General features: G+C 46.1%; 1 protein-coding gene across 9 annotated transcripts in view; it reads left to right on the forward strand.

Moving 5' to 3' along the window:
• nav3 (neuron navigator 3) overlaps positions 1 to 25,965 on the forward strand; it is a 302,596-nt gene that overhangs the window by 249,349 nt on the left and 27,282 nt on the right. For 7 of the 9 annotated variants that reach the window (XM_068586930.1, XM_068586933.1, XM_068586935.1 and 4 more), the window contains 7 exons: positions 335 to 493; positions 17,087 to 17,210; positions 19,074 to 19,386; positions 19,802 to 20,537; positions 21,745 to 22,170; positions 22,916 to 22,957; positions 25,295 to 25,452. In XM_068586930.1, coding sequence (XP_068443031.1) covers positions 335 to 493; positions 17,087 to 17,210; positions 19,074 to 19,386; positions 19,802 to 20,537; positions 21,745 to 22,170; positions 22,916 to 22,957; positions 25,295 to 25,452 — 1,958 coding nt within the window. The remainder of the gene's footprint in view (positions 1 to 334; positions 494 to 17,086; positions 17,211 to 19,073; positions 19,387 to 19,801; positions 20,538 to 21,744; positions 22,171 to 22,915; positions 22,958 to 25,294; positions 25,453 to 25,965) is intronic. The other 2 variants (XM_068586937.1, XM_068586939.1) reach the window with 2 other exon arrangements.

A 25,965-nucleotide genomic window follows, 5' to 3' on the forward strand; every position in this document is an offset into this window, starting at 1 on the left:
CACACACACACACACACGCGCGCGCGCGCATTCATTTTTTTTTTCTCCAAAAAAAAGCGGACACAGTGTAAACAGTGCTCATTAATCAGTGTATCCATCAAGTCGCTGCATTTTCTCAACTGCTTTAGTTAAATTAATCTGTTGCTCTTTATTTAATAAAAAAAAAAAACAGAAATAGTGAAGAACTAAATGACTTTTTAAGCCAAACTGAAGCCGGGCGTGTCAAGTTGGGTCAGTTTGATCTACAAAGCCCAATATCATGCATTTACAAACCTGCACAACATACGACGGCCTCTTCGACATCTACTTCCTCTCATTGACTCCCCTCTCACAGATACCTCACAGACGGCGGCCTCCATCTTTATGCGCGGAACGCGGGCCGATCCTCCGACGCTGCCGCCGCCACCGCCTCCGCCACCGCCGCCGCCACCGCCGCCTCTTCTCGAGAAGCGTCCCAGCGAGGGAGCAAAGAGATGCAGGGCGACATCGACAGGTGAGGACACAGTCCGTTCATTTCACCGCTGGCTTTTACCTGGTGTTGGTTTTGACATCGCTGTGGGCCGCGCCCACGTCTGATTGAGCTTCCATGTTTTTTTTGGACGAGCTGGATACCCGAATGCAAATTGTTGAATATCCCAAATTTGCGGAGTCCAGATTTTGATTTGTTTATGTAAAACCTTTCCACCTACAATTACAAAGAGGACTATGTGAATCGCGCTGACACGATAAAACAAAAACAACTTTATAGTCAAGTTCATGTCCTTCAGAGGGCAGCGCCCCGACTGCCGGACATCCAAGACTAAGTGAGGTGAAAGGGAGAGACGTGCCATCGATTTATAAAGCTGTCAAGACAAGATTGTGATGACAGGCCGTCAGAGATGCTGCTGGGAATCGACCGACGCAGTGACATTTCCCAGCTTCGCAACTTCCAACTTCTGCCAAGATTTTAATGAGCGGCAGTGTTTGGAGGAGTGGGAGGTCTGGAAAGCGATCAGATGCAGCTCTCAAGTTTGCTGTAATGCTTTAAATGAGTAAAGGGCTGTGAAAGATGGCTTACTTTATGGATCCCATTCCAGCTGCCAATGTGCAAACTGTGCATACAAGGTGACACAAGGCGTATTTCAACCAGGTGGGACTTGCCGACGTGCTTTCGATGTTGTGCTTCCTGCTGAATTAGTGTGTGCCACCGGTCTGAATAATCCCACTGTGTCCCTGCCTGGACGATCCCTCTGTTTCTGGTCCACGCGCTCGGCCAGCGGCGAGTCCGATCATATCTGTGATCGCCGGAGCGTCCCACCACGCCAGACCTGCCGATTGACCTTCCCCCTCCTGTCAGTCTCACCCTGGTCTGCCTGTCAGACTTTGACACTCGGGGGGGAAAAGGGATGGATCGGATTAGAATAACTATGAACCCAGTGAACTGTCTCCTCCATTTGCCAAGCCGCTGCCTCACCCCGCTCGCATTTTATTTCTGTATTTGGATATTATGCCTAAAGTGTTCCTCACCTTGCCTCGACATGAAAAAAAATTGCAGCTTTTCACAGCCAAAGTCTGTGTTAGCGCTTCTGGGCCTCAAGGGGAGATGAGGAAATATTGATGCCTGCTTCCCCTTAAGATGCCTGCAGGCAGCAGAAACCAGAATGGAGCAGAATTTGAACTCTGAATCCCAATTTAGTTTTTTTTTTTTTCTCCCTGACAAAACTCTGTGAATGTACAAACACATAAAAGTACACATGGCTTTACTGCTTCCCCGCTGCCTCTCTCTGACATGTGTGATTGTCACTGACACACGACACAGCTCAGACGGGGGAATTCATTTCCGAAGCGATTGCCCACCTCAGCCCGGCTTTAGCCCCCTCCGTAGGACAGGATCTGCTTTCCCGTCTTCATCCCACAACACCCCTGGCTTTAGGTGAAATGGGTAGCGGATAAGGCCCAAGTTCAAACAATCTGTTCGCTGACTTTGAAGAACTTTTCATCTCCTCAAATGCTCACGCTGCCGTTCCAGGAACAACAAATACCAGCAAAGCATTTCTTCTGAGTAAGTGAGTCAAATTTACTATTGTGTCGTTCCCCCTGATCCCCCTGTCCCATTTATTTTATTTATGGTCACTGTAAACCAACTGTAACGCAGGCAGCATCGTAGCCATCTTTCTTCTCGCATGTCTGCTCCAGCACTGCAGTGCGTAGTTGAATAAAGGGAAAAAGGCCCAATAGTGGATCTTCAATTAGTGACACTCTGGAGGGAATTTCTGTTTAAAGTTGAAGTTAATATTGTTGTTGTGCTCATGACCAAGTGGCTCATTTAAATGTAAATGCCCTTGGATATTTTCAACCAATGGATCCCCAGAGAAGGATTGAGATCTGGTTGCAGTCAGTTGTGGATTATCAGGAGAGTTAAACCTCAAGCAACACACAGCCCTACTGTCCTGTGTGTTTACCCTCTGGAGAATTTAACAGCTCCAAGGATATTGAAGAAAGCCACAATACTTCATCACCTCCAGAAGCATAAAATCAACATACATACTCTATATAGGAAGTGGACATACTGTGACGTCACTCATTGGTTTGTGGACTTATAATTTGAGTTCAGCGTTTTGGTTGTCGCCATCTTGGATGTTTGCAACCTGTGAACGGAAGTGACAGTAGCCCCGCCCTGAAGCATATCCTACTTTATGGTCTGTCATCATGCCGTATTGAAGAAGACTTGAAACTACAGATTGAGACATAAGCTCATGTTTACAATGTTTACTGACGGAATAAATCGGGAAAGAAGTAGTCTAACTTTCTCATAGACTTCTATACAACCAGACTTCTGTACACCAGAGGAGTCGCCCCTGTTTGCCAGGAGAGAGGATGCACGGCTTCTACATCGGCTTCACTTTTCAGACCCGGAGTTTGCCGCCCGGCCACACGTGTACAGCAGAGATGTATTTGCCTCCAGAGACTGAAACAGCGACGTCTTGACTGTCAGTGTTTCTCCTCAGTATCAGCTTCTTCATAATGTCTGTGCTCACACAACTTGACTTTCAGAAAGTCAAAGTGACAGAGTGGCTGTCTGCAGAGTTAGAAGTTGTTGGAGCAGAGCGGCAGAGTTTAGCTCCAGCTGGCTGGATATGAAGTATAGTTTTGGACAAATGATATTTTTATTATACAGAACTGTAAAATGTTTTTTTATCAGTAAAGTAAAAGCTACTGAGCTTTTCTCTTCCACCTCTTGGAATAAGCAGTAACTGGGAGCTCACGCTCCCCAGCTCTCCCAGCACATTGGCAGGAGTAGAGAGCCTTTGGGCCTGTGTACACAAACTGCTCTCCCACGAGGCTCATTATGCTTCTCTCCATCCATAACGACCCCCATGGCAGCTTCGTCCCAAACCAACAGCCCCGCAGGATCATCTGAACCACTCGCCACGTTCAAGACTCGCAGCCAGCAGGTGACTGAGACACCAGCTGGGCTGGAACAGTGAGGGCTTATGCTCGCACGATGAGGTCTGTGCTGGATGCTGTTAGATGCTGCTGATGTCTGTCTGCTGGTCACATCCGCTGTGTGGGTGTCCATGTTGCTTTGGGGTAACTGCCTGAAATACTAAGGTGACGCTCGGCAGCAACTCCCGCCTGTCGTCCGTCCACGTATGAGTTTCAGCAACTAAATATCAAGTATGTATGAAGAAATGATCAGCTATCGATTTTCTATTTACGACTCGCTAACACCACCAAAGGAAAAAAAGCTCAATAAGAATGCTTAAATTCTTCTTCTCTGGTATTTTAAGTATCGCCGAAAGTCCCAGCGAAGGGTTTGGAGTGTTTTTTGAAACCATGAGGAAAATATCAGTTTGAAAAGAGATCTGATGATACGTATATGTGCAGACGGGGCATAATTAGTGTGACAAAGACGCTGTCGCTTTCTGCTTTCAGCTCTGTGTGTTTTTACCAGTAGACATTCCTAAATTGACCATCTGCCCCGGAGCGGCCGAACAGAACAGCAAAAGCTCAGATCTCTCTTCCAATGTGTCCACTTGAAAACGATGGTGGATTCGGCGCCTCGGCCGAAAGCCCCTCTCTAAAAATACCCTGCAGCCATGCAACATAGATGAGCGCGTGCTCGTGGCTTCACTGTCGAGAAAAGACGCCCAAGCTCAGTGTTTTGACACCGACAGGCTTCCCGTCCTGAGCAGAGGCATGAATAAGTAACCGGGGCCTCGCTTTTAGCATCCTGGTACTGTGTGTGTGTGTGTGTGTGTGTGTGTGTGTGTGTGTGTGTGTGTGTGTGTGTGTGTGAGTGTGTCGGTGTCATGTTGTCCACGCTTGACAAATAAAAGAATTGCTTGTTTGTGTGCTTGTCCCAGACTACATTTTAAAGTGTGTGCGTGTGGAGATTTATGTGTGTGTGTGTGTGTGTGTGTCTGTGTCTGTGTGTGTGTGTGTGGATCTCGGCTGTCACTCTGCAGAGCAGTGACAGTCGTGGTTGAGGCTGTGCGGCTCCTCGGTGCTGCCGTAAGCAGCGAGGAGATTTGAAAGGAGTTTTTTTTTTTTTCCCCTTCAATGACAAAGCCAGTTGTTATGTAAGTTCCTGTGTAGCTCGTCTCCGCTTAGGAAAAAAATATCCCCTCACGCAGCACCTGAAGGTGCAGCGCCTCAACGTCTCGGCTTTCTAGCTTTCTCGAGTTTTCTGGCACTCGTCAGTCTCTCAGACGCTCGCCTCTTTCCAGTCTTCCCCCCTTAATAACGAGCTCAGACTAAACTTAGCAAACTGTGATGGTAATTGGAAGAAGTTTTATCACCGGTTTGAGTACCCAGCTGTGTCTGCCTCATGTGTGTGTGTGTTCATGCAGATGTGTGTCCTCACTTGTGCAGGTGCTGTCATACAGATACATTTCCTCTCAAAAACAAGCAGATTGCGGCCCACACAAACACGCACTAATTAACATCTATTCACTCAGAGTAGCTCAAGGGAGAGTTTCCATTTTTTTGGGTCGAGGCTATCCTCTCGTTCTTGTTCTCTGGCGTTGATTATTTCTGGACGCCTCTCCCTCTACTTATCATGAATCTGAATATTTCTCTTGGATGGGAGGGGGGTGAGAGGGTATCACCCTGAGGGTTGATATCCTCATTAATTACTCACTGAATTAATAAGTGAAGTCAAGTAGTTGCAGAACGGGCCCTGATGAAACCGAAAGACACGGCGCCCCGCTTCATTTTTCTGAATGTGAGTTTTGTATTTCCGACACTTGGATGAATGTAGTTCTGTTTTCCTCTTCCAAGCCCCGCCTGTCCACACGCGTTTCACTGGCTAACCTTCCACTTGAGCAATCACACATCCATTTTTGCCTGAATTCGGCCTTTAGATAAATGCACGATTCAGTCAGTATTTTCACACAATCTCAGTTTCACTTTGTGAAAACATCCAACTTAAATATCTCCCTAATTATTCCCCTCAATGTTTTTGTTCCAAACTGACAAAAGTGTACGGATATAAAAGATATAAAATGTTCAGCGAGTGCTGTTAGTATATCCTGTTATGGCAGCCAGACTCTCAGCGTGAGGATCTTTAGGGCCAGCGCCCCTCCGTCCTGTCTGTCAGGGGCGAGTTATTCATCTGCTGGGACGTGGAAGACGGCATGGCCCTCAGTGGCTTCACGGAAGATCATTCATTTTAAGATATTGTCACAAGAACTGCAGATTAATGACACCATATTTTAGATGTATGTAGCTCCTAGCGACCTCTCCATTTTATTTGACAGTTTAAGCCACCAGGAATAAACTGCTGCGAGTCATAAAAAGCTTTTGGATTTTACATTCTACATTTTAGACACAATTCAGCTTTAAGTGATTGGTTAAAAACTCTAGTTTGACATTTTGGGAAATACGCTCATGTGCTTTATTGCCAAAATATGGATGACAATATTGATATCACTAACAGAGGAACGCTGAACATAAAGCTGCAGCCAGTTAGCTTAGCAATAAGAAACATTGAAACCACCAACTCTAAGCTTCATAATGAACATATTAGTGCTGTCATATTAGCCCGTTATTACCGATGTGAAAGCAAACCAATTTTTACGCCGTCAATTGTATTAACGGCGTTTACGCATTTTCATTCTTAATTTTTTTTCTCGCGAGCACCACGCCGGATGTAGCTCAACCGGAGGCAAAACAATAGGCTCGCCATTTGTGCTTGGAAGCTAGGCTAACGTTACGTGTTGAAATGAATGAATGGTGAGCGCGATACGACAAAATGAACGATAAGACGTGGTTCCCTTAACAAGACCGAAGTGCTATGAGCCATTTGTCATTGTGAACTGAGCTAGCATCATCGTAGCTATCCAGGCTGAAATACCACTCGATGGCCGTGCACACAGCTGATGCTAACTCTGCGCCGCCTCGTAATGATGCTACTGCATGTTTCTGTCTTTATGCTAAGCTAAGCGGCTCCAGCTTCATATTTCAACAGACTGACATAAAAGTGGTATCAATCTTTTACCATAAATGTCTGCAATAAAATGAATTGTTTCTTAAAATGTTGATTTAATTACTTCACTTTGGTCCCAACATATAGATGTCCATGTGCGTATTAGAATACTGATGTGCTGAAACCTTATAGGAAGCACCGATGAACCACTTTGTGAATTCTTCATGACCGTTGAATATTACTCACAAGATTTTTCAATTTAGAGGAGATTCAACTTGATTAAAGAGCCAGATGACAGCAGACACACTGGAGCTGTCACCCGTCGTGATCTACCCACCTCCAGGGGGTGACGAGGCCGAAGGGCTGACGCAGGTCTTCCTCTCTCTCTCTGGTCCATGACAGGTCCCGTATGGTCACGTTCAGCCTCGATGCCATATCTGTCTTTTCTGTGCGAGTCAAGGGACTGGAGGGCTGAACCTTATGCTGAGGAATTCACTTTTCAAAAGCAGAACCCACCCCGAGGGGTATAAATATGTCTTCAGACCCTCCGTTTGCAATTCGTTTGACCATTAATAACTGAAGGATGCAAAGCATAGAAATATGATATAATGGAGTCCGGATTAAACGTTAACATTCTCATCCCGATATGGAAGGGAAATAAATATACAAGATCAAGCAAAACCATGATTTGTAGGGAAGATTAACATAAAACATGATAAGAAAAAAAAATGGAAGAACTCCCCCACAATCATTTTCTTACGATCCCTAACTTTCCTCCATTTCATCAACTGTTCCACTTATGTTTTGCTTCTGACAAAATAAATGTAATCGTTATTTAAGAAAGCTCTCAGAAGCAGTCAGGAACATTGACAGCATGATGTTTCCTTCCTGAGCTACACAGTCATGACATCAGAAAGCAATAAGACATTTATATGCCTCCCTCGTCCAAAATGCATGTGATGAAGAGGCCACATAACATATATATATTTTCTCATCCCTGAAGATTTAAGGGAAACAGATGGCCTGCAGGAGTCTGACAGACTGACAGACATTCCTACCTGTAACCGTGTGTCTTTAAATCCCACATGTAAATGCAGGGTTGTGTGTCGAAGGCAAAGGTGACCTGCAGTGATGTAGTGCAGCATTAGGAAGACAGCGACGCCCTCCATTACACACAATGGTTCCAATCTATCTGGAGCCTCATCACTCTGGTGATTTTAAAAACTTTTAATCGAATAAAGTTTGAGTTAAAAGTGCCGAGTGTTTACAGAGAGCCCTCCCTCCTCCCTCCTCCAGCCCTCCCTCCTCCCTCCTCCCTCCTCCCTCTCCCCCCCTGAGAATTTGCTTGGCTTGAGCACTCATTTGCAGGATTGAACTGTCTGCATGCTTTATCATTCAAAGTGTGTGTTTTCTCTGTGACGCATTTGGGAAACAAGTTGCGATGGGACATTACAGCGCCGCGTTGAGCTCTGTTATCTCTTTCCTGGTGTCGTGTGTTGTTCATTTGAGCAGCCTCCTCTCTTTCTATTCATAACTCGCAATCTGGGCATTTGAAATTCTTCTTGACATATTTTCTGAGTCCATCCAGCCAGCCGGAGGAACTCGGGACGATCTTAAAAGTCTTTCTTTTTGCGTGTGACAGAACCCTAATGTGGCTGTAGATAATAGTGGGCGTGAAACATCTGTCTTCATACAGAGCTAATGCAAGATAGATTTTAAGATGAATAGACTACGGGACACTCCTGCTGGAGCCGCGCCACTTCACGTGGTCAAAGAATGTGCAAGAGATATGACTCCATTCGTCATCTGACGGCCTAATGAGTTTGTGAAGATAAGAATCGACAAAGCTTCCATCGCTGCTAATTCACTTCAGCGCCATGGCGCCCGACTGTTGTGGATTATGAACACGTAATCGCGTTAGATGACGGGCCTCTTGGTGTAATTAAGGCAGTGAAACATTTCCGGAGCTGCGCCACGACCGATTGTCGTCTCTTACTGATCGGAGCACCTGTGAAGAAGACCTGTGACAACCCAAACAAAATACCAGCAGCATCCACAGCGCGAGTGTTTCCTAGAGACGCCGTACAATGTCGGTGGCTCGTCACTGATTCCAGACACGCTCCGAGATCACCGGTGGTGGGATTCAAAGCTCGGCTGAGGGTCTTGGGAGAGCTGCCGCTGTACATCAAGTTGTAACGCCGTGATCCTGAGAGGATGAAGGGATTCTCTCACAGGAGCTGGTGCCAGGTTTGGTGGTGAAGAGTTTGTATCTTCCCAGAGCCCACGATGACAAATGTTTAAATGACTTGTTTTTCTGGAGATATATATGTTTTTACCATCATAGAAAAGTCAGAGAACAGGTATATATATTCACATTTAAAAAGCTATGACCATCTCCATTCATGCTTTTTGATAAAGGAACCGATCCGTCGTCATTGGAGTAGCGTCGGTTGTTCCTCACATTGGAAGACAATAATGCACGTTACAGATGTTGTGGTTGGACCGGAGGTGGCCGGCGAGCATTTGTTTGCACGCTTGCCAGCAGTTTGCCACAAACAAACCCCTGCTGTGTGCATCAGCTCGCCTCTTTGACTGCATTGCGGTAGGAAGCCTGGACTCTGTTCACCAGCGCTGACGTCCCACTTGTCCGTCACTGCTTGGCAACAGACACACTTGCATCCCGTCCCTCCAAGGTCGCTCTGCTCCTTTGGTTTAATTGAGTTGTGTCGAGCTGAATTGGATCAAGTCTCATGACATATTTTTTCTCCTCATGTGAGAAAACCGTAATAATCCTGCTTTGTTTACTTCTATCTCCTGGTCTCATGTCACAGTGGTGACTCTACCTCTGTCCAGTTCATTTCAACTGCTTTTTCAGAAAAAAAAGATGCTCCCACCAGCAGAGACACAATAATGTATTGGAATAATATAAGAATAATAATAAGAATTGGGTGGTTAGAATGAGCAGAGACCAGAAACCCCGAAAGACAGGAAGAAGACGGCGGCTCATAGATGACATCCTCCTGGAGCAGCTGTCTGGCTGTGAGGTTGGTGTTTGCAGCCCTCTGACTCCAGACTTCATAATATTGATGACGAAAAAGACTTTTCTGCACTGATGTGAGCCTTCATGTATAAATAAAGACAAACAGACCAACTCCATCATTTTCTCCCACTGTGCTGGCCGCCATTACACTGCTTGCGGATCATGAATAATGTCCCAACACCGGGCAGACTGTTCTGAGCATCTTGCGTATTATGCATGAGATCACTTCCAGTCAGAGGGGTTTCGTCCGAAGGCTCGGCACAAAGCCCCTTCCTTTCCCGATTTGGCCAGATTCTGCACTGTCATCCCTCTCTGATTAACCCTCTGGAGCCTCGCTGCTGACGACATGTCTGATTGCTTCTCCGAGGGCTGACAGGCCCATCCTGGTGGGAAGGGAGGGAAGACAGAGAGACACAGAGAGAGGGAGAGAGAGAGAGAGGAGAGAGAGAGAGGAGGGAGAGCCAGCAGCAGCAGCAGCAACAGCAGAAGGCACCAGGGCGAAAGTGGAAGAGTGAGGTAGTCCTTTCCATCCTTTTGTCTCTACTTCCCATTTCCTCTCCGGACTCCCAGTGGTCTCCCAGCTTCCAGCCTCTCCGTCAGGTGAGGTTTTTACCTCTCGGGCAGCGGGGGAGAGTCCTGTAGCGAGGGGACGGGCGGCGTCCATCCATGAGAGGTGAGTTGAGAGAGCACAGCGAGGAGCTCTTCCACACGCACAACCTGTAAAACAGCTGCTTTTAGTTGGTGCTTCTTTGGGCTTCGGTTTGAGTCAGACTGCCTCATGTGCTCTGATAGGCCGGCTCTTTGTGCTCTCCATCAGAGTCCGGGAGACCCTCGCCGGCTTTGGCAGCTCGGAGAGAAGAAGAGTCATTTGCGCGGGTGTCTGGGTGTTTTTTCTCATGTTTAATTGCAAAGGCTCAGAGGCATTAACTGGGATTACACACACAGGCAAAAGAAGGATGAGTGCTTTCCCTTTACATTGCTTTGTCTGTGTGCGTGTGTGTGTGTGTGTGTGTGTGTGTGTGTGTGTGTGTGTGTGTGTGTGTGTGTGTGTGTGTGTGAGAAACCCTGCGCTTCAAAGTTCTGTGCGTGACACAGATAGTTGTCATGGTGGTTGGAGAAAGGCTGTCTTTGTTGTGTCTTTTCCTCGTTTCCTCTCTGATCTCTGGAGCTTGCTCTGCGTACAGTTGGTGATGTGTTATGGGACCTGAAGCGAGCATCCGGTAAACACAACGACGCACTGTTAAAGTTGTGATTCGAGGCCCGATCAATCAGACGTCTTTATGTACGTTAGACCAACTTACACGCTGTGGAACAAGTATATATTTTTGCCGTTTGTTGCCGTTCTTCTTTGACTGCCTGTGGAGATGTTTCTCATATTGTGGGTGTGGTGAAGTCATACTAGACTGCATGAGACACTCAGGTCCACAGACAGGGAATGATCCTCAGTGTGAACATCACAAGCCAGCAGTGGATCTGTCCTGGTAAACAGGCCAAGGCTCTCCTTGAGACAGGAGGTCATGAATCGCTAACGAGAAGGTTTTTGAAGAAAAGAACAAAGGTATTTGGATTTTATTAGACCACGGTGTGCTGTCTTTAGTTCAGAGCAACATTTCTGTTGTAGATAAAATGGATTTGTTCGTTTGAAAATACTCAGCCCACTCGTTCAGACTTCCATTTACTGCCAGCCAGGCAGCAGCAAAACTCCTCTCTTCGTTCCAGCTTTGAGAAACATCTGTTAGTTTCACAAATGATTGAACTCCGGAGCGATCAAAGGATGGAGGAGACATTCATTCACAAGGTTGTTTTTTTTAACTTTTAATTGCTTCTAAGTGGGAACTGTCTTTCTTAAACTTTGATGTTATTGCCAATAGTTTTTGACAACTTATCCACATGTTGTTTTTTAAGGATTTTGACAATATAGACACATATTCTAAACCGAGTCTTATCATGAATCCATATGATGACATCATCAAATACCATTACATATGAGCTGTTCTTCCTCCTATGTTTTCTACGTAAGAAGTCTATGTCAGATCCCATCTCCACTCACTTCAACACTACTCCTCCCACATATTTACCAACTCCCTCATCATGATCTTGTGAACCTCTCTGAACCTCCACCGATGTCATTCCTTTTGTTTTGTGCTGCTAATAGCACGCCGTCCTCTGGGTCCATGAAAAGGAACGAGACCAACGTCTGCTGAATATTGCATGAGGTGGTGTTTGCGCGGTTGAGTGGAGCCACAGCAGTGTGTTCGTAGCACGGCAGCAGCGGGCGCAAAGCGGGGATGTGCGCTAGATTCTGCAAGGAAATGCAAACATTTGGATGAGTAGACATCCGTCGTTTACCAGCCTTGTTTAATGCAATTTTTTTCTAAGTTTCCATCTACTGAGGTGCTGCCTTGGTGATCAGTGCCAGATTTCCCAGGCACAGGTTTGGGTGTTTTGAAAGTCAGGCCACAGATTTCTTTAGCAATATCATTCGATTCCATCCCACCCTGCTTGACACAGGGCACCGCGATCTCAGGCATGGCGGTCGTATTCTGTTAATGAACCGAAACTATCACGATGGACATACAGTGCGTTTGGATCCTGTGACTTGTTTGCTGCCATCTGTGCAGCGATGGGAGGGAAGGCAGCGTTCTCCTCAGCGGCCCGCTCTCAAGCGTTCTGCTCTGAACATCGTCGCTCATTGTTAATTTACAAAGTTATGACACAGAAGTCCGGCTCGTCCCGCCCATGCTGGAGGGTTATCGAGTTCGGCTGTGCCCCTCCCCTTCCCCACCTCTGAAGGCGGTGTTGTGACACGTGTGCAGGTCTGAGGGGAGGAGCTTGCTCGGCCACGGTCCCGCTCCGGCACAGCAGTCGGATGCTGATCCGGGGAGTCGTTCCGATGAAATATTCAGCCTGTTACAGTCAGGTGGGTTTCTCAGGGGGGGAAAGACATTTATTTTCTTCATTTTTTTAGCACTAATGTTTTTATATCAACCCCTTTTGTATATCAGGAAAATCTATAGAGCACGGATGCTCCTCCGCAGCGATGTCCCAGCTTCTTAGCTCTCCATCGACAAAGACAAACACAGTCATCCATTACCGTTAGCGCCGGGGTGCAGGAGTGAAGCCTTTCCTGCTGCCCTACCAGCAAGGTTCATATGGAGGCTGATCAATAACGATGACTTTCAGAAATACTGGTTCGAGATTCATGCATGCGTCATGTTAATAATAATATCTGATAATCATGAGACACAGACCTGGAGCTCTTCTCATCGCCCTAACCACAGCACCTCAGCGGTTGCTGTGTGAAGTCATGTATGTTCCCCTCAGGACATTGTGTTCACAACTCCACCTGTGACACGTTTATTGTTTGCAATTTCCATTCAGCAAGTTGTGCTTTTTATCGCTCTACATTATACTAACAGAGCAAGTCTGTTAATTAACAGAAACGTGCCCGAAGAATTCCATTTACAGAAGTGAACGCATGAGCTGAGAGGCATCTTTCCTCTGTGACGATGACTCCAGGAGCTCTCCGCTGTGACTCGCCGTGTTAATTAATGGAGGATTACCCACCGCGTAGTTTGAATCATATTAAGCTCGGTTCTTCCGGCTGATTCGCCAGAAAGAGGGTTTTCGATGCTGTATGAGAGAGACCCCCCTCGGAGGAGGGAGCCAGGGGTAGACGACGCTCCTTGTTGAGATAAGAAGTGGAAGTCAATGAGCTCCTTGGCAGCCGGCGGCCTCGGCGGCGCTCGGGAACCATCCTCCGACCGCTGTTTCACCGCTCCCCGCTCCGTGCCACCCAAGCGAATGTGCTCGATAACGTCTTGTTATCACGTCCAATTTGTCTCGGTTTGGGGGAAGTTATGGGCAATGTGGAAAAAGTGAACTTTAAACGAGGCCGGGATGATGTTTGAGATGTGCAATTAGGCATAAGGAGCAATCAGCGCTTCTGAAATGACCATCTGTGTCTTTCATCGCTCCTAAGTTTTATCCTTTAAGCCCGTTTCTCTCTGAGAATGTGATGCTTAAGAGCTCTCAGAGACATTTTTAGTTGTTTTTTTTCCAATATATGAACATAATAGAGACAGGGGCTTTCTGTGTATCTGTCTTTGGAGTCACTTTGGACCGCTTCGTTTGGTTGGGAGCTTTAAATTTGTTCTCCCCTCCACTGTCTTGTCACGCGCTGAAGGCTGGTCTCAGAGGATTCTGCAGAGTGAACAGCAACTCCCCCGTCACCGGGAAGCTGAGCAATCTCTGAATCAGATTGTCAAGGTCACCCGGCAGCCGCCAAAGCTCAAAGGCCACGCCCCCTGGCGAACGACGCGCGGCATCCTTCGAACAAAGTCACAAGCAGTCGGCTACAGCCGGACGACGCTGCCCTCCGAACACAGCCGCCGTATTGGCAAAGACAAGCTTAAGTGCAGATGAAAGGAACCGATTAAAGGGATGTTTCAAAGCCATCGATTTCCACGGGCTTAGCCCGTGTGTAGAAACACTCGTCTCTGATATCGGAGTGGAGCTCTTTTCTTTTTACTAAAGAACTGCAGGAAAGCTCTCGCACACACCAACACACACACGCACATGCACACACAACGCTAAAGCGCTGATTCACAGCGAGGATGCCATTTCCTTTTTCGTATGACAAGCTGCTCTGCGCTTCAAACATCCGTCTCTGAGGCGTTGTATCTTTTCGATAACGGCTTTGAATTGAAGAAAAAGAAAATCTCAAGATGAGAGCTACAGGATGGTGAAATAATACATTGGTTGTGATGCTCAACAACCAAAGGCACATTTCCTGTTGTCTCTTTCAAGGTTTCTTCTTTTCCAAACAAAACGTTTAACTGTTTGCCTAAGGATGTGGTACATAGAGTCAAGCTATAGCTGCATAGAGAAGAGCTATAGCTGCATAGAGAAGAGCTATAGCTACACAGAGAAGAGCTATAGCTACACAGAGAAGATCAATAGCTACATAGAGAAGAGCTATAGCTGCATAGAGAAGAGCTATAGCTACACAGAGAAGAGCTATAGCTGCACAGAGAAGAGCTATAGCTACACAGAGAAGAGCTATAGCTGCACAGAGAAGAGCTATAGCTATGTAGAGAAGAGCTATAGCTACGTAGAGAAGAGCTATAGCTACGTAGAGAAGAGCTATAGCTACATAGAGTAGAGCTATAGCTACACAGAGAAGAGCTATAGCTACACAGAGAAGAGCTATAGCTGCATAGAGAAGAGCTATAGCTACGTAGAGAAGAGCTATAGCTACATAGAGAAGAGCTATAGCTACGTAGAGAAGAGCTATAGCTACACAGAGAAGAGCTATAGCTGCATAGAGAAGAGCTATAGCTGCATAGAGAAGAGCTATAGCTACGTAGAGAAGAGCTATAGCTACATAGAGAAGAGCTATAGCTACACAGAAAAGAGCTACAGCTACACAGAGAAGAGCTGTAGCTACGTAGAGAAGAGCTATAGCTACACAGAGAAGAGCTATAGCTACACAGAGAAGAGCTATAGCTACATAGAGAAGAGCTATAGCTACACAGAGAAGAGCTATAGCTACATAGAGAAGAGCTATAGCTATGTAGAGAAGAGCTATAGCTACATAGAGAAGAGCTATAGCTACGTAGAGAAGAGCTATAGCTATGTAGAGAAGAGCTATAGCTACACAGAGAAGAGCTATAGCTACATAGAGAAGAGCCATAGCTATGTAGAGAAGAGCTATAGCTACATAGAGAAGAGCTATAGCTACATAGAGAAGAGCTATAGCTACGTAGAGAAGAGCTATAGCTATGTAGAGAAGAGCTATAGCTACGTAGAGAAGAGCTATAGCTACACAGAGAAGAGCTATAGCTATGTAGAGAAGAGCTATAGCTACATAGAGAAGAGCTATAGCTACATAGAGAAGAGCTATAGCTACGTAGAGAAGAGCTATAGCTACGTAGAGAAGAGCTATAGCTACACAGAGAAGAGCTATAGCTGCAGTTTGTAGTTGACCATATTAGCGGACCAGGTTTTAGCCGTGAGGATAAATGCCCCACACTGAATGTGTCATTAGAGCAAATCAACAACTGTGTTGCAGGCTGTCAGCTCTGCACTGCGTTCATCACAGACTTCTCTACAGGTGGCAGCTCATCGACCATCTATTCATGTTTGCATGTAGACTCTCAACAGGCTGCTTAACATTTATGATCCAGAGTGTTTTATCTTTTTTATTCCCCTCTAATGTAATAAAACGCTGCACTATAGCTCATGTTTGGTGTGTATGTTTTAAGCATAACAACTCTTATGGTTATTGATTTTTGGAACAAACTTTAGAAAATCAATAACGCCATTATCTTCCGCCGGAGAGCGACTGAACACGTCTGCACGTCTCCAGCTCGCCACCTCGCTCCCCTCCCCCGCCTCTGTGAGCCTTTTGTAAAGAATGAGTCATTATTCTCTCATTTTTCCCTTGCCTTCGGGTCTCATCCTTGCCTGCGATGAATTATAGATGGCAAGCCCGAATTGACTGGTTGATAAAAGTGTAATTAGCTTCTGGAAGTAGTTTTGGGTGTTTTTTTTCTATCAAAAGATAGCTTCAAACTCTGGGTGTTGTTTGCAATCCGTCAGACTGGAAATTCACATCAGATGAAAGGATCTGCTCGTGAAAGAAAGATTGCTGGCTCTTTTGTTATCTGTCTGTTATGTCGCTGTGTTAACAGTCATTTTATTAGTATTGATTGTCATCTCTCTCTCTCTGTATCTCTCTCTCTCTCTCTCTCTCTCTCTCTCTCTCTCTCTCTCTCTCTCTCTCTCTCTCTCTCTCTCTCTCTCTCTGTCTGCTGCGCTGCACAGTCATTTTTCCTTCTGGATTAAAATCAAACTCAAGGTTGTTTTAAATAGATTTGTCATGCAATATCTCTCTCTCTCTCTCTCACACACACACACACACACACACACACACACACACACACACACACACACACACATATATAAAGTCAAACACGCATGCAGTTTTAGTACCTTCGAGCAGTATGTGAGCTGTCACACCGCTAACCGTGTGCGCGTGAGCGTGCGTGCGGCATTGAAAGAGAAGAAGAGATAATATATTGTAATTGAAGGTGATTTATTGTATCTGATAGCTGGAAATGGGTTTTCAGATTAGTGAAATATATTGGCGGGGATTTAATTCAGTTGTAATTAAACTGTGTGTGTGTGTGTGTGTGTGTGTGTGTGTGTGTGTGTGTGTGTGTGTGAATGATCGCTGTTGGACCCATATGCTCCACGTCTAAGGGGCTCTTGTCAGCCTTTAACAGCAGTTCAATGCCGGGGTGGAGGGGGGCAAAAAAGAACTCTAATACCCACAATTCAATGTGGTCCTAAAAACGTGGCGCAGCTGTTTTTGAAAAGACAAATTGAAGGCGATTGAAGTTGATGTCCAAGTCGGCTGGCCTCGCTGGTGAGGTGCACCTCATTCCAGCTCTTTTATTCTGCAAAAACCTCCGTCAGAGACGTTTAAAAGTTGCAACAGAGTGAGACTGTGAAGGAGGCAGAAGGTGATTTGTCATCGGTTAATCCTCATCTGAGAATGGCTACCGCTGCATATGCTGGAATAGAAGCATACAAAATGACCTCTCTGACCTCTGCCCTCCTCTCTCCTGCAGTTGGGACGACAGCAGCTCGGTGAGCAGCGGCCTGAGCGACACACTGGACAACATCAGCACCGATGATCTGAACACGCCCGCCTACTCCGCTGTCAGCTCATCGCGAAAAAGCAAGGGAGCGCAGGTGAGGACACGTGCACGAGCCGCTGAGTGACACCCTGACGGTTCCTCTCACCATCAGGTCAAAACCTTTAATTTTATCCAAATATTTTTGTTCTTGACCAAAATACGTCTGCTGTTCTTTCTGTTTAGTGTTAACTACTTTTTCCTGCGAATCAGAGCCATATAATGCCGTGTATGTTTTCACATACAAGGAATTTGTCTTGGCGGGAGTCGCACAACATTGAACTATAAAGAGAGTGCATGAATGGGAGCATGAAATACAATACAAACACAATTAATGTAAATAATTGAATATAAAAATCAGATAAAGTGCACAGACAAAACAGATAACAGTACCTCAAGGTGGAATGTAAGTGTAATGTGAAAGTGGCAAGTGTATTTAAATAAGAGGCATGGAGAGATGTGCAGGGGTGACCAGTAGGGAATTATCCGGGGGTGTCAGAGTCGATCAGTGGGGGACCCGGTCACACCTCTATCAAACAGATCCTGCATTCAACTGTTTGTAGTCCGAGAAGTATTGACCAGTCACCTTCGAGCAGGCCTCGCAGCGGGTAAACTCTGAGTGGAAAGCAAAAGGGCATCTGGGAACTAGCTATCGTCTTTTTATTGGTTTAAAACAAGCTTGTAAACTGGCTACTTGTGAAACAACCCGGTCGTACGTCTGAACTTCAACTCCAGTCTCACATCTCAAGTTGCTAATTGGACCGTAAACAATGAGCGGCGTCCGAAAAAGAAAGACTCGATTGGTTCATCAAAACCCCAGAAATATAACCATGAGCCCCCCCAGAGGTTCATCTGTTGTCAGATTGATAGGAGATGACTTTGATTGAAAGGAGCTCTCCTCTAAGGAGCCTGTAAAGAACCTCGTGTCCTCTGTGACCCAGGAGGGAGCGCTCCAAAGTCTGGAAATCAGCGCAGATGATGTAATTATGATCACAATTTGGCCTTGAGACTAACACCCTTTAAAAAGAAAGCCTGCAGTACAAAGTGAGGGTGTCGAGCTTTAAAGAAGTGGGCCCGCTGTTGAAACATAGCTAGTGTGTTTGTAGTTTCAGTAAAGTAGGGACAAGCATTGTTATGAGTACATCAACTTCATGAAAGTGCAATACTAAATCCCTGAAGCAGCTCTTCGACACAAAACGTGACGGGGAAAAATTAGAAAGCTGTGACAGAAACTGATCCAACATGAGCTGTAAAAGACAGAAAATAAGTCTAATTTTTTTACCCTATAACAAGATTGAATTGCCAGATTTGACTAAATATCTTCATCAAATGCGGAGCCGCGAGCGTGCTGGTTAAGCATGAAACTCGAGGCCAGGCTGTGTGTGAGCTCTGAAATCACAGCTGAGGGAATTAACTGTGAACCGAAGGCCACCGCTCAGCTCTCCTCACAGGCGTTTGCTGCTTTCTGCCAAGAATCTTTGGCCCCTCATGAAATACTCAACAGACCGGGCTCTTAAGAGACTCTGGTGTTGCTAGGGAGACTGGCCATCTGTCAAGGTAGGCTAGTTATCACTGCTGGGTGTGTGTGTGTGTGTGTGTGTGTGTGTGTGTGTGTGTGTGTGTGGGCGTGTTTGCATGGGTCCAAAAAAGAGGAGATTTTGTCATGGGTGATTCCAGAGATAGCTCTGACTTCACACACAAACACACCCACCGCTCTGTTGCAGCGACTTCTATCTGTGGTGGCTGTCTTTAAATATGACCTTAAAAGACCGTAGACTATTAGCTACAAATAGCTAATACATCCCATCATTGTTCACGAAGTTGCACTTTAATTACACCGTACTGTATTTTGAAACATTCAAGATTTCGGGCACCGCAGTCATGTTTGTGTGCTTTCTTTTTGACTCCCACCACCACCCAGTCCCAGAAAGGAAGCCGGTCCAAACATGCCGAGCAGGAGGTGAGCAGCAGCTGGGCCGGAGCCGAGGACCTGAAGAAGGTGGAGGAGGAGCTGGACGTGAGCATGGACCCCGGCAGCGGCTCCTCCCGCTGGAAGGCCTCCTCCTCGTCCTCCTCTTCCAGTCAAGCCCAGAGTCAGTACGAGGAAGCCGGTCAGAAGGCCGCCGCGCTGGCCCAGATGTCCCAGACGGGCTCGTGGAGGCGGGGCATGACGGCCCAGGTTGGCATCACGCCACCCAGGACCAAGGGGACCTCCGCTGCCCACAAGTCACCAGGTGGGAGTTGTTTTAATGTCTACAATCTACAGGATATGAAATTCAGTCTGTACCTCACTTCTCATGCTAATATGGATTTTGGGAGAAGATGTTTTGTAATGCAGCATATTTGTTGCCCCCGCCCCAAAATAAAATCACTGATACCTGTGCTTAGAGACTGTGCAGCTGCTCTTTTAGTTTCAGTCCATTCAGCAAGTCTGGCAGCTTTTTTGCGGATAAGTATGGCTTTTCACTGCTGCTGAGCTGTGATACACAGGCTTCTGGCTGCTGGCCAGATTGTACACTAATTTGGCTCTCCCTGCTCTGTGACACCACAGGTGATGAAAATACAAAACAAGCACTGGGCCAAGAATCTGCTAGGGGTTATGTTTTTTTTTTTGTATTTGTGCTAATAAGTCTTTATGCAAATTGTCAGGCAAAACTGATGACGCTAAGGCCTCGGAGAAGGGCAAAGCGCCTTCCAAGAGTTCGGCTGCCATCCAGCGCTCGCCCTCCGATGCCGGGAAGAGTAGTGGAGACGAAGGTAAGAAACCTCCCTCCGGCATCGGACGCCCGCCCACCACTGCGTCCTTTGGATACAAGAAGATCCCAGGTGCCAGCGGTACCCTAATCACCTCCAGCGGGGCGACGCTCGCCAGCGGCTCAGCCACTCTGGGCAAGGCGCCCAAATCCTCAGCTGCCCTCGGCAAGGGCGCGGGCATCAGCGGTGGGCGCAAGACAAGCTTGGACGACTCGCAGCCCGAGGACGACGGCGTCATGCTCAGCTGCAGCAGCTCCAAAGTGACCCTGCAGTACCGCTCGCTGCCCAGACCGGCCAAATCCTCCAGCGCAGCGGCAGCAGGGCGCGGCGGGCACCGCTCCAGTTCCAGCAGCATTGACTCGAATGTGAGCGGCAAGTCGGCCGGCGGCGCGGCGGCGGCGGCGGCACAAGCAGGAGCCAAGCGCAGGGAAGGAAAAGTGAACTCCGACCGCTCCAGTCCCATCACCGTCAACCAGACGGACAAGGAGAAAGTGGCGGTGTCAGACCAGGACGCCACAGCGGGACTATCCACCTCCCCCAAGTCCAGCCCCACCTCCACTTCAACCGGCCAATCAGGCCTCAGGCAGCCCGGCCCCAAGTACCCCGATATCGCTTCCCCGACGTTCCGCAGGTCAGACACAAAACATGCATGCGGCTTTTGTTCTGTCTTTGTCCCTCGCCATGTGTATTTCTATGTGACTCGAGCATTTCATTACATGCTTGGTTATTGGCTACGAGGGATGATTTAGTTTTGTTCAGTACAGCAAGCACACCCTTTGCTGCAGCGTAATTTAGGACTTGAGGTACTGAGATTGTACTTTGGGTTCAGGTCATTCTGATTCTGTCTATTTCAGAATTTATAGCTGTTTTCATTCATTATCATTTCCTGATGTTCCTCAAACTCCTGTAACAGATAGGGGGCCATTTATTGAAGACCTCGTCGTCTGTCGGGGAAAAATTTAGATACGTTTGGATGCGCAAGATTAATAGATGACCTTTAATAAATCGTATTTCTGCGCCGCCGCAGAATGATTGATAAAGCGCGTTCACTCGGCTTCACAGCTAAAGGTGCCACAACAGAGATTGTCCCCCTGGTGTAGGTGATAAGCCACTGCAGATGAAACATGTCTTCTCCCCGAAGGCGATGGGGCGATGTCTTTTCATTCGGCTCAGGCAATTCCAGCTCGGCAGTCTTGATCAGAACCGACAGGAGACAGGAGTTTCTCGCCTCGCCGATCTCCTGACTCATTAGAAGCGTGCGTTCTGCAGCCGCGGCCAAACATCCGTCCCCATCCGATCTGTCAAGCCGGCCCGTTTCATCTGCATGCCTTCAAGCTTGCTATTTTTTTTTCACCTTTTATATTTCCTGTGATTGCGATGACAGAGCGGGACAGGCGCAATACGAGTAGCCGGCTGTCTGAGCATATGTGGGAGGCCAACGGAGTTGAGTGGCCTAACAGATTAGGTTCTTAAAAGTCACAGGGCTGAAGCGGGCAAAGCTGTGAAAGCAGATGTGTCAATGTAAGTTACTGAGGGTCCGCTACTGGAATGACGTGGAGTTGTGCCGCAAGGGAAAAATGTGTTGAGAAGTGCGCTCTGTATTTTATCTGGAGTTTGACGAGAGAGATGTGTGGATGTTTGAGTTGCTGTAGTTTCTTGATGCCTGTCACCAATGGAGTAAGACAATATTAAACGTCATGTACATTAGATAACCTCAATGTAATCCATTTTCTCAAAAGTACCAAAATGAATTCACTTTTCCGGTATGGCTCCTGCAGAGGCTCGTCACGTGTCCTTTGAGCATTTCTGAATGACTGCACCCACCTCTCTACCCCCAGATTGTTTGGCACCAAAGCCAGCAGCAAGGCCAGCTCTCCGGGCACTCCCGACTCTGGCAAGTGCCCCTCAATACTGGGCAGCCCCCACGGCACGCTGGCGAGGCAGGCCAGTCTGGACTCGCCCTCCTCTGGCACGGGGAGCCTCGGCAGCGCTGGCGGCCTGAGCGGCGGCAGCAGCCCGCTGTACGGCAAAACCCCAGACCTGTGCACCGACTCCCCGGCCTCCAGCCCGGCCTCTGGCCTCTCCCTGCCCTCCAACGCGCGGCCCTGGCCGGCCTGTAGCTCGTCAGCTGGCAGCAAGGACACACTGAGCTGCCAAAGCATGACCAGTCTGCACACCAGCTCTGAGTCCATTGATCTCCCGCTGGGCCACCACGGGCCCAAGGTTACACGAACCGGCAGTGTCAAGTCCACCCTGTCTGAGGGGTGAGTAGCAGGGAATACGATTGGGCTGAATCGTATTCATTGTTTCATTTGAGAAGAGACACAAAAAGTAGACCTCTTTATCCTGAGATATGAACATTAATGCAGAGGAAGTATACTTAGAAGAAGATGAAGCAATTGACTCATTCAACCCTCAGCTTGGTTGGATTTAACTTTCTTCTTCCGGCATGGTTCTGTTACAATCAATGTTTCTAGAGTCCAACCTTTGTGCCACCTTTTCCATTTAGTCTATTGCATTGATCAGGCTCCAATCCTATTGGTTCTGGTATCATCATTTCAGGTATTTAACACAATCAAGACATTATTAGTTGTGGCTCTGAAGCCATGCGAGAAAAGATCATTCCAGACGCTCATTTCCATTAGAAGTCCTTATTGTCTTGTCCACAGACTGTGCATGCAATACTTACCAGAATGAAGCGTAACCAACAAACCAGTAGCTTAGCTGTTTGTCTCAAAAAATGAAACAATTGATTCATATTTAAATTGGCCTGTGTTTTATATTTGTTGTCTGTAGTGTTACGCATTAGTGGTGTCTTTGTTTTCTCCATTTTGTGTGTGTGTGTGTGTGTGTGTGTGTGTGTGTGTGAGGGGGGGTGGGGGGGGGTGTTTGTGTGTGTCTGTCAAATGTCAAGTGTATAAAATGTGACCAAAGTCTTTTTCTCATGTATCATGTAAACAAACAAAGGTTTTGTTGTTCATCTAATTGGCTCATCCTTTGTGTTAACAGCATGCCTCTTGACAGAAACACGCTCCCCAAAAAGGGTCTAAGGTACAACACTTCTGCTGCAAGATCCCATCCTCAACTGTCCTTCTTTTACCCACCACATTGATCATTTCTATACTTTTGCATGAAAATGATCATTCTGATACTTTTCATGTTGTGTGTGTGAGTGTTGTGTGTGTGAGTGGCTTTGGTGAAACATCATCTTTAACAGTGATCTCCAACCAGAGTTTCCTGTAAGGACACTTAAAATAGTCAGCTTAAAGTAATTGATAGACTGTTTAAATTATTTACCTTAAAGTAATAGAACAACTGTTTAAAATAGTTATCTTAAAGTAATGGATAAATGTTTAAATAGTTATCTTAAAGTAATGGATAAATGTTTAAATAGTTATCTTAAAGTAATGGATAAATGTTTAAATAGTTATCTTAAAGTAATAGAACAACTGTTTAAATAGTTAGCTTAAAGTAATGGATAAATGTTTAAATAGTTATCTTAAAGTAATGGATAAATGTTTAAATAGTTATCTTAAAGTAATGGATAAATGTTTAAATAGTTAGCTTAAAGTAATAGAACAACTGTTTAAATAGTTATCTTAAAGTAATGGATAAATGTTTAAATAGTTATCTTAAAGTAGTAGATAAATGTTTAAATAGTTATCTTAAAGTAATGGATAAATGTTTAAATAGTTATCTTAAAGTAATGGATAAATGTTTAAATAGTTATCTTAAAGTAATGGATAAATGTTTAAATAGTTAGCTTAAAGTAATAGATAAATGTTTAAATAGTTAGCTTAAAGTAATAGAACAACTGTTTAAAATAGTTGTCTTAAAGTAATGGATAAATGTTTAAATAGTTATCTTAAAGTAATGGATAAATGTTTAAATAGTTATCTTAAAGTCATCTGTAATTGAGAGAAAAGGTTGGGAGCATTGTGATTATCTCGTGCAGCATCTACACTGCAGGACTGTGTTCCTCTCGCTGTGGATTTGCAGAATGCATTACGTAATGCAATGCAGAGAGAAAATACATATTTAACATATAATATTTTTAAAGATGCTTTAGTCACCTTGCGCACCGAGTAATAGTTTTGAATTCACTGAAGTGTCTCCTTAAACCCTAATGAAGTCGTAAATGTTGACCTCATGTTGCACCTTCACAAAAGGCTGGAGCTCCCTCATGTCTCCGCTGCTGATTCTGTAGCACGGCTCCTGAAGTCCAGATTAGATGATGGCTCTCTTTAATCAGATGCTGCCTCAGATGATCGGGCACGAAAGCGTCCATCCTTCTGTTTGTATGTCTGCTTCTCCGTGTGCATCCTCATCATTCAGAAATGCGGCGAACACAACTGCTCCGCCATGACAGAGCAGTTCTTCCTGAGCTCCCTAATATGGCCCAAACCTCCTGATAACATTCGCAGCGGTAGCCGAAGGGGGTGAAGTAGAATGAATACTTTGATTCTAGCTGGGACTAAAGAGACTGAGACAGAAATACCATAACCCATTCATCACAGTGGCATAACCTCTGCAGGGAACAACCTCTCCAGCCAATTATACAGCGGTTGAATGAGGCCTGCTGGTTTCAAACCATTTTTTCATTGCGATGGCATTTGGTGCTGCTCTTTTTTGCCCTACAAGCTTCTGTCCTTATCCTGCACTTTATGCCTGTTGGTTGTGATGTTTTTCCCACCACAATTTTTGATGGCCGTCTCTTCACATCTTCTGATCTTCAGATTTCCTCCACGAGCAGCTGAGACGAGTCATTGACCCCTTAAGTCGTAACAATACGAGTGTTTAGTCCTGCTCATGGGCATTTTGTCAGTATACTGTGTCAAACACTGACCCCTGGATATTTCAGTCTGTTCCATTTCAACACCAGCGAGCGGTGAATGCCGCTGTACTCTCAGACACCCAATCCCCGCTGGGGGGGAACAGGAAGCACAGGCGTGGGGGACTGCAGCAGGGTCAGATGTGACAAGCGTAGTAATGGGGGCGTTGGAAGGAAGGCGGCTCTGAAAAGGGATGAGTGCAAACTCAATTATCATCCTCAGAGGATTAAATATGGCCGATTGTCACGGCGGCGATAAGGGGCCCTTCTGTTGCTGAGCCACTTTGGAGCTGGGGAGAGAGGAGATGAACGGCAGTGTCAGTGTGTTTGGCAGCTTTGGCGCACTGTGTGCAAAAATGACTGGATGTGTGTGGATGCATGCATGTGAGCATCTGTGTGTGTGGCTGCATGGTTGTTGTTGTTGTTTTTTCTCCATCTGCTTACTTGCTTCTATTATGTAGCTTTGCACTCAATTTTATCGCCACAGAAATTCACTGCTTGGACTTTCACGTTTGTCTCTAGTTGCCTCGCGCTTACTGTGTCTTTGTGGGATCCAGGTACCCTCCGTCCTCCCGGCAGACGTCCCACGAGGAAGGGAAGGAGTGGTTAAGGTCCCATTCAACAGGGGGACTGCAGGACTCAGGCAGCCAGTCCCCATTGTCTCCTCCGGGAGCTTCCTGCACGAACACTGGAAAATACCACTACTCCAACCTGCGTAAGTCCACAGGAACAAACTCACAGCAGCACAACAGAGAATAGATCTGACTTATCGCATGTCCATACGCAGTGAATGTCCAATGTTATTTGCATGTGTTAACATGATGCACTGTATCACAACAAAACAAAATAGTAAAAAAAAAAAGAATGAATGGAGTGAGTTCTGCAATCAAAGGAGATCTTTGGCCTGCAGTTAGTCTCAGAGCCTGAACTAACAGACCTTTTTTAGTGACTTGTTGCACATGAGCAGTGTTCACTCTGCATCAGTTATTCTGCAGGGAATATTACTGCATAATACATACTACATACGCATTACTTTTACACCAGTTCTTGCAGTCTCATTCGTATGCATGATAATTCATAAAGGGATAATCAATTATTTTCTTAGTTTGCTAAAAAATCTACCATCTTTGTAAAGCTCTTCATTAAAAATGGTCCTATACGATACTAGAATGTGTGAAACTGTATGTATATGACAGTAGACGCATTGCCTTCGAAACCAACTCTATGA

The sequence above is a fragment of the Clinocottus analis genome, unplaced genomic scaffold (genome assembly GCF_023055335.1).
Source record: "Clinocottus analis isolate CAN_PGR_092001 unplaced genomic scaffold, fCliAna1.0.p SCAF_20, whole genome shotgun sequence".
In the NCBI taxonomy this organism is placed as follows: Eukaryota; Metazoa; Chordata; class Actinopteri; order Perciformes; family Cottidae; genus Clinocottus; species Clinocottus analis.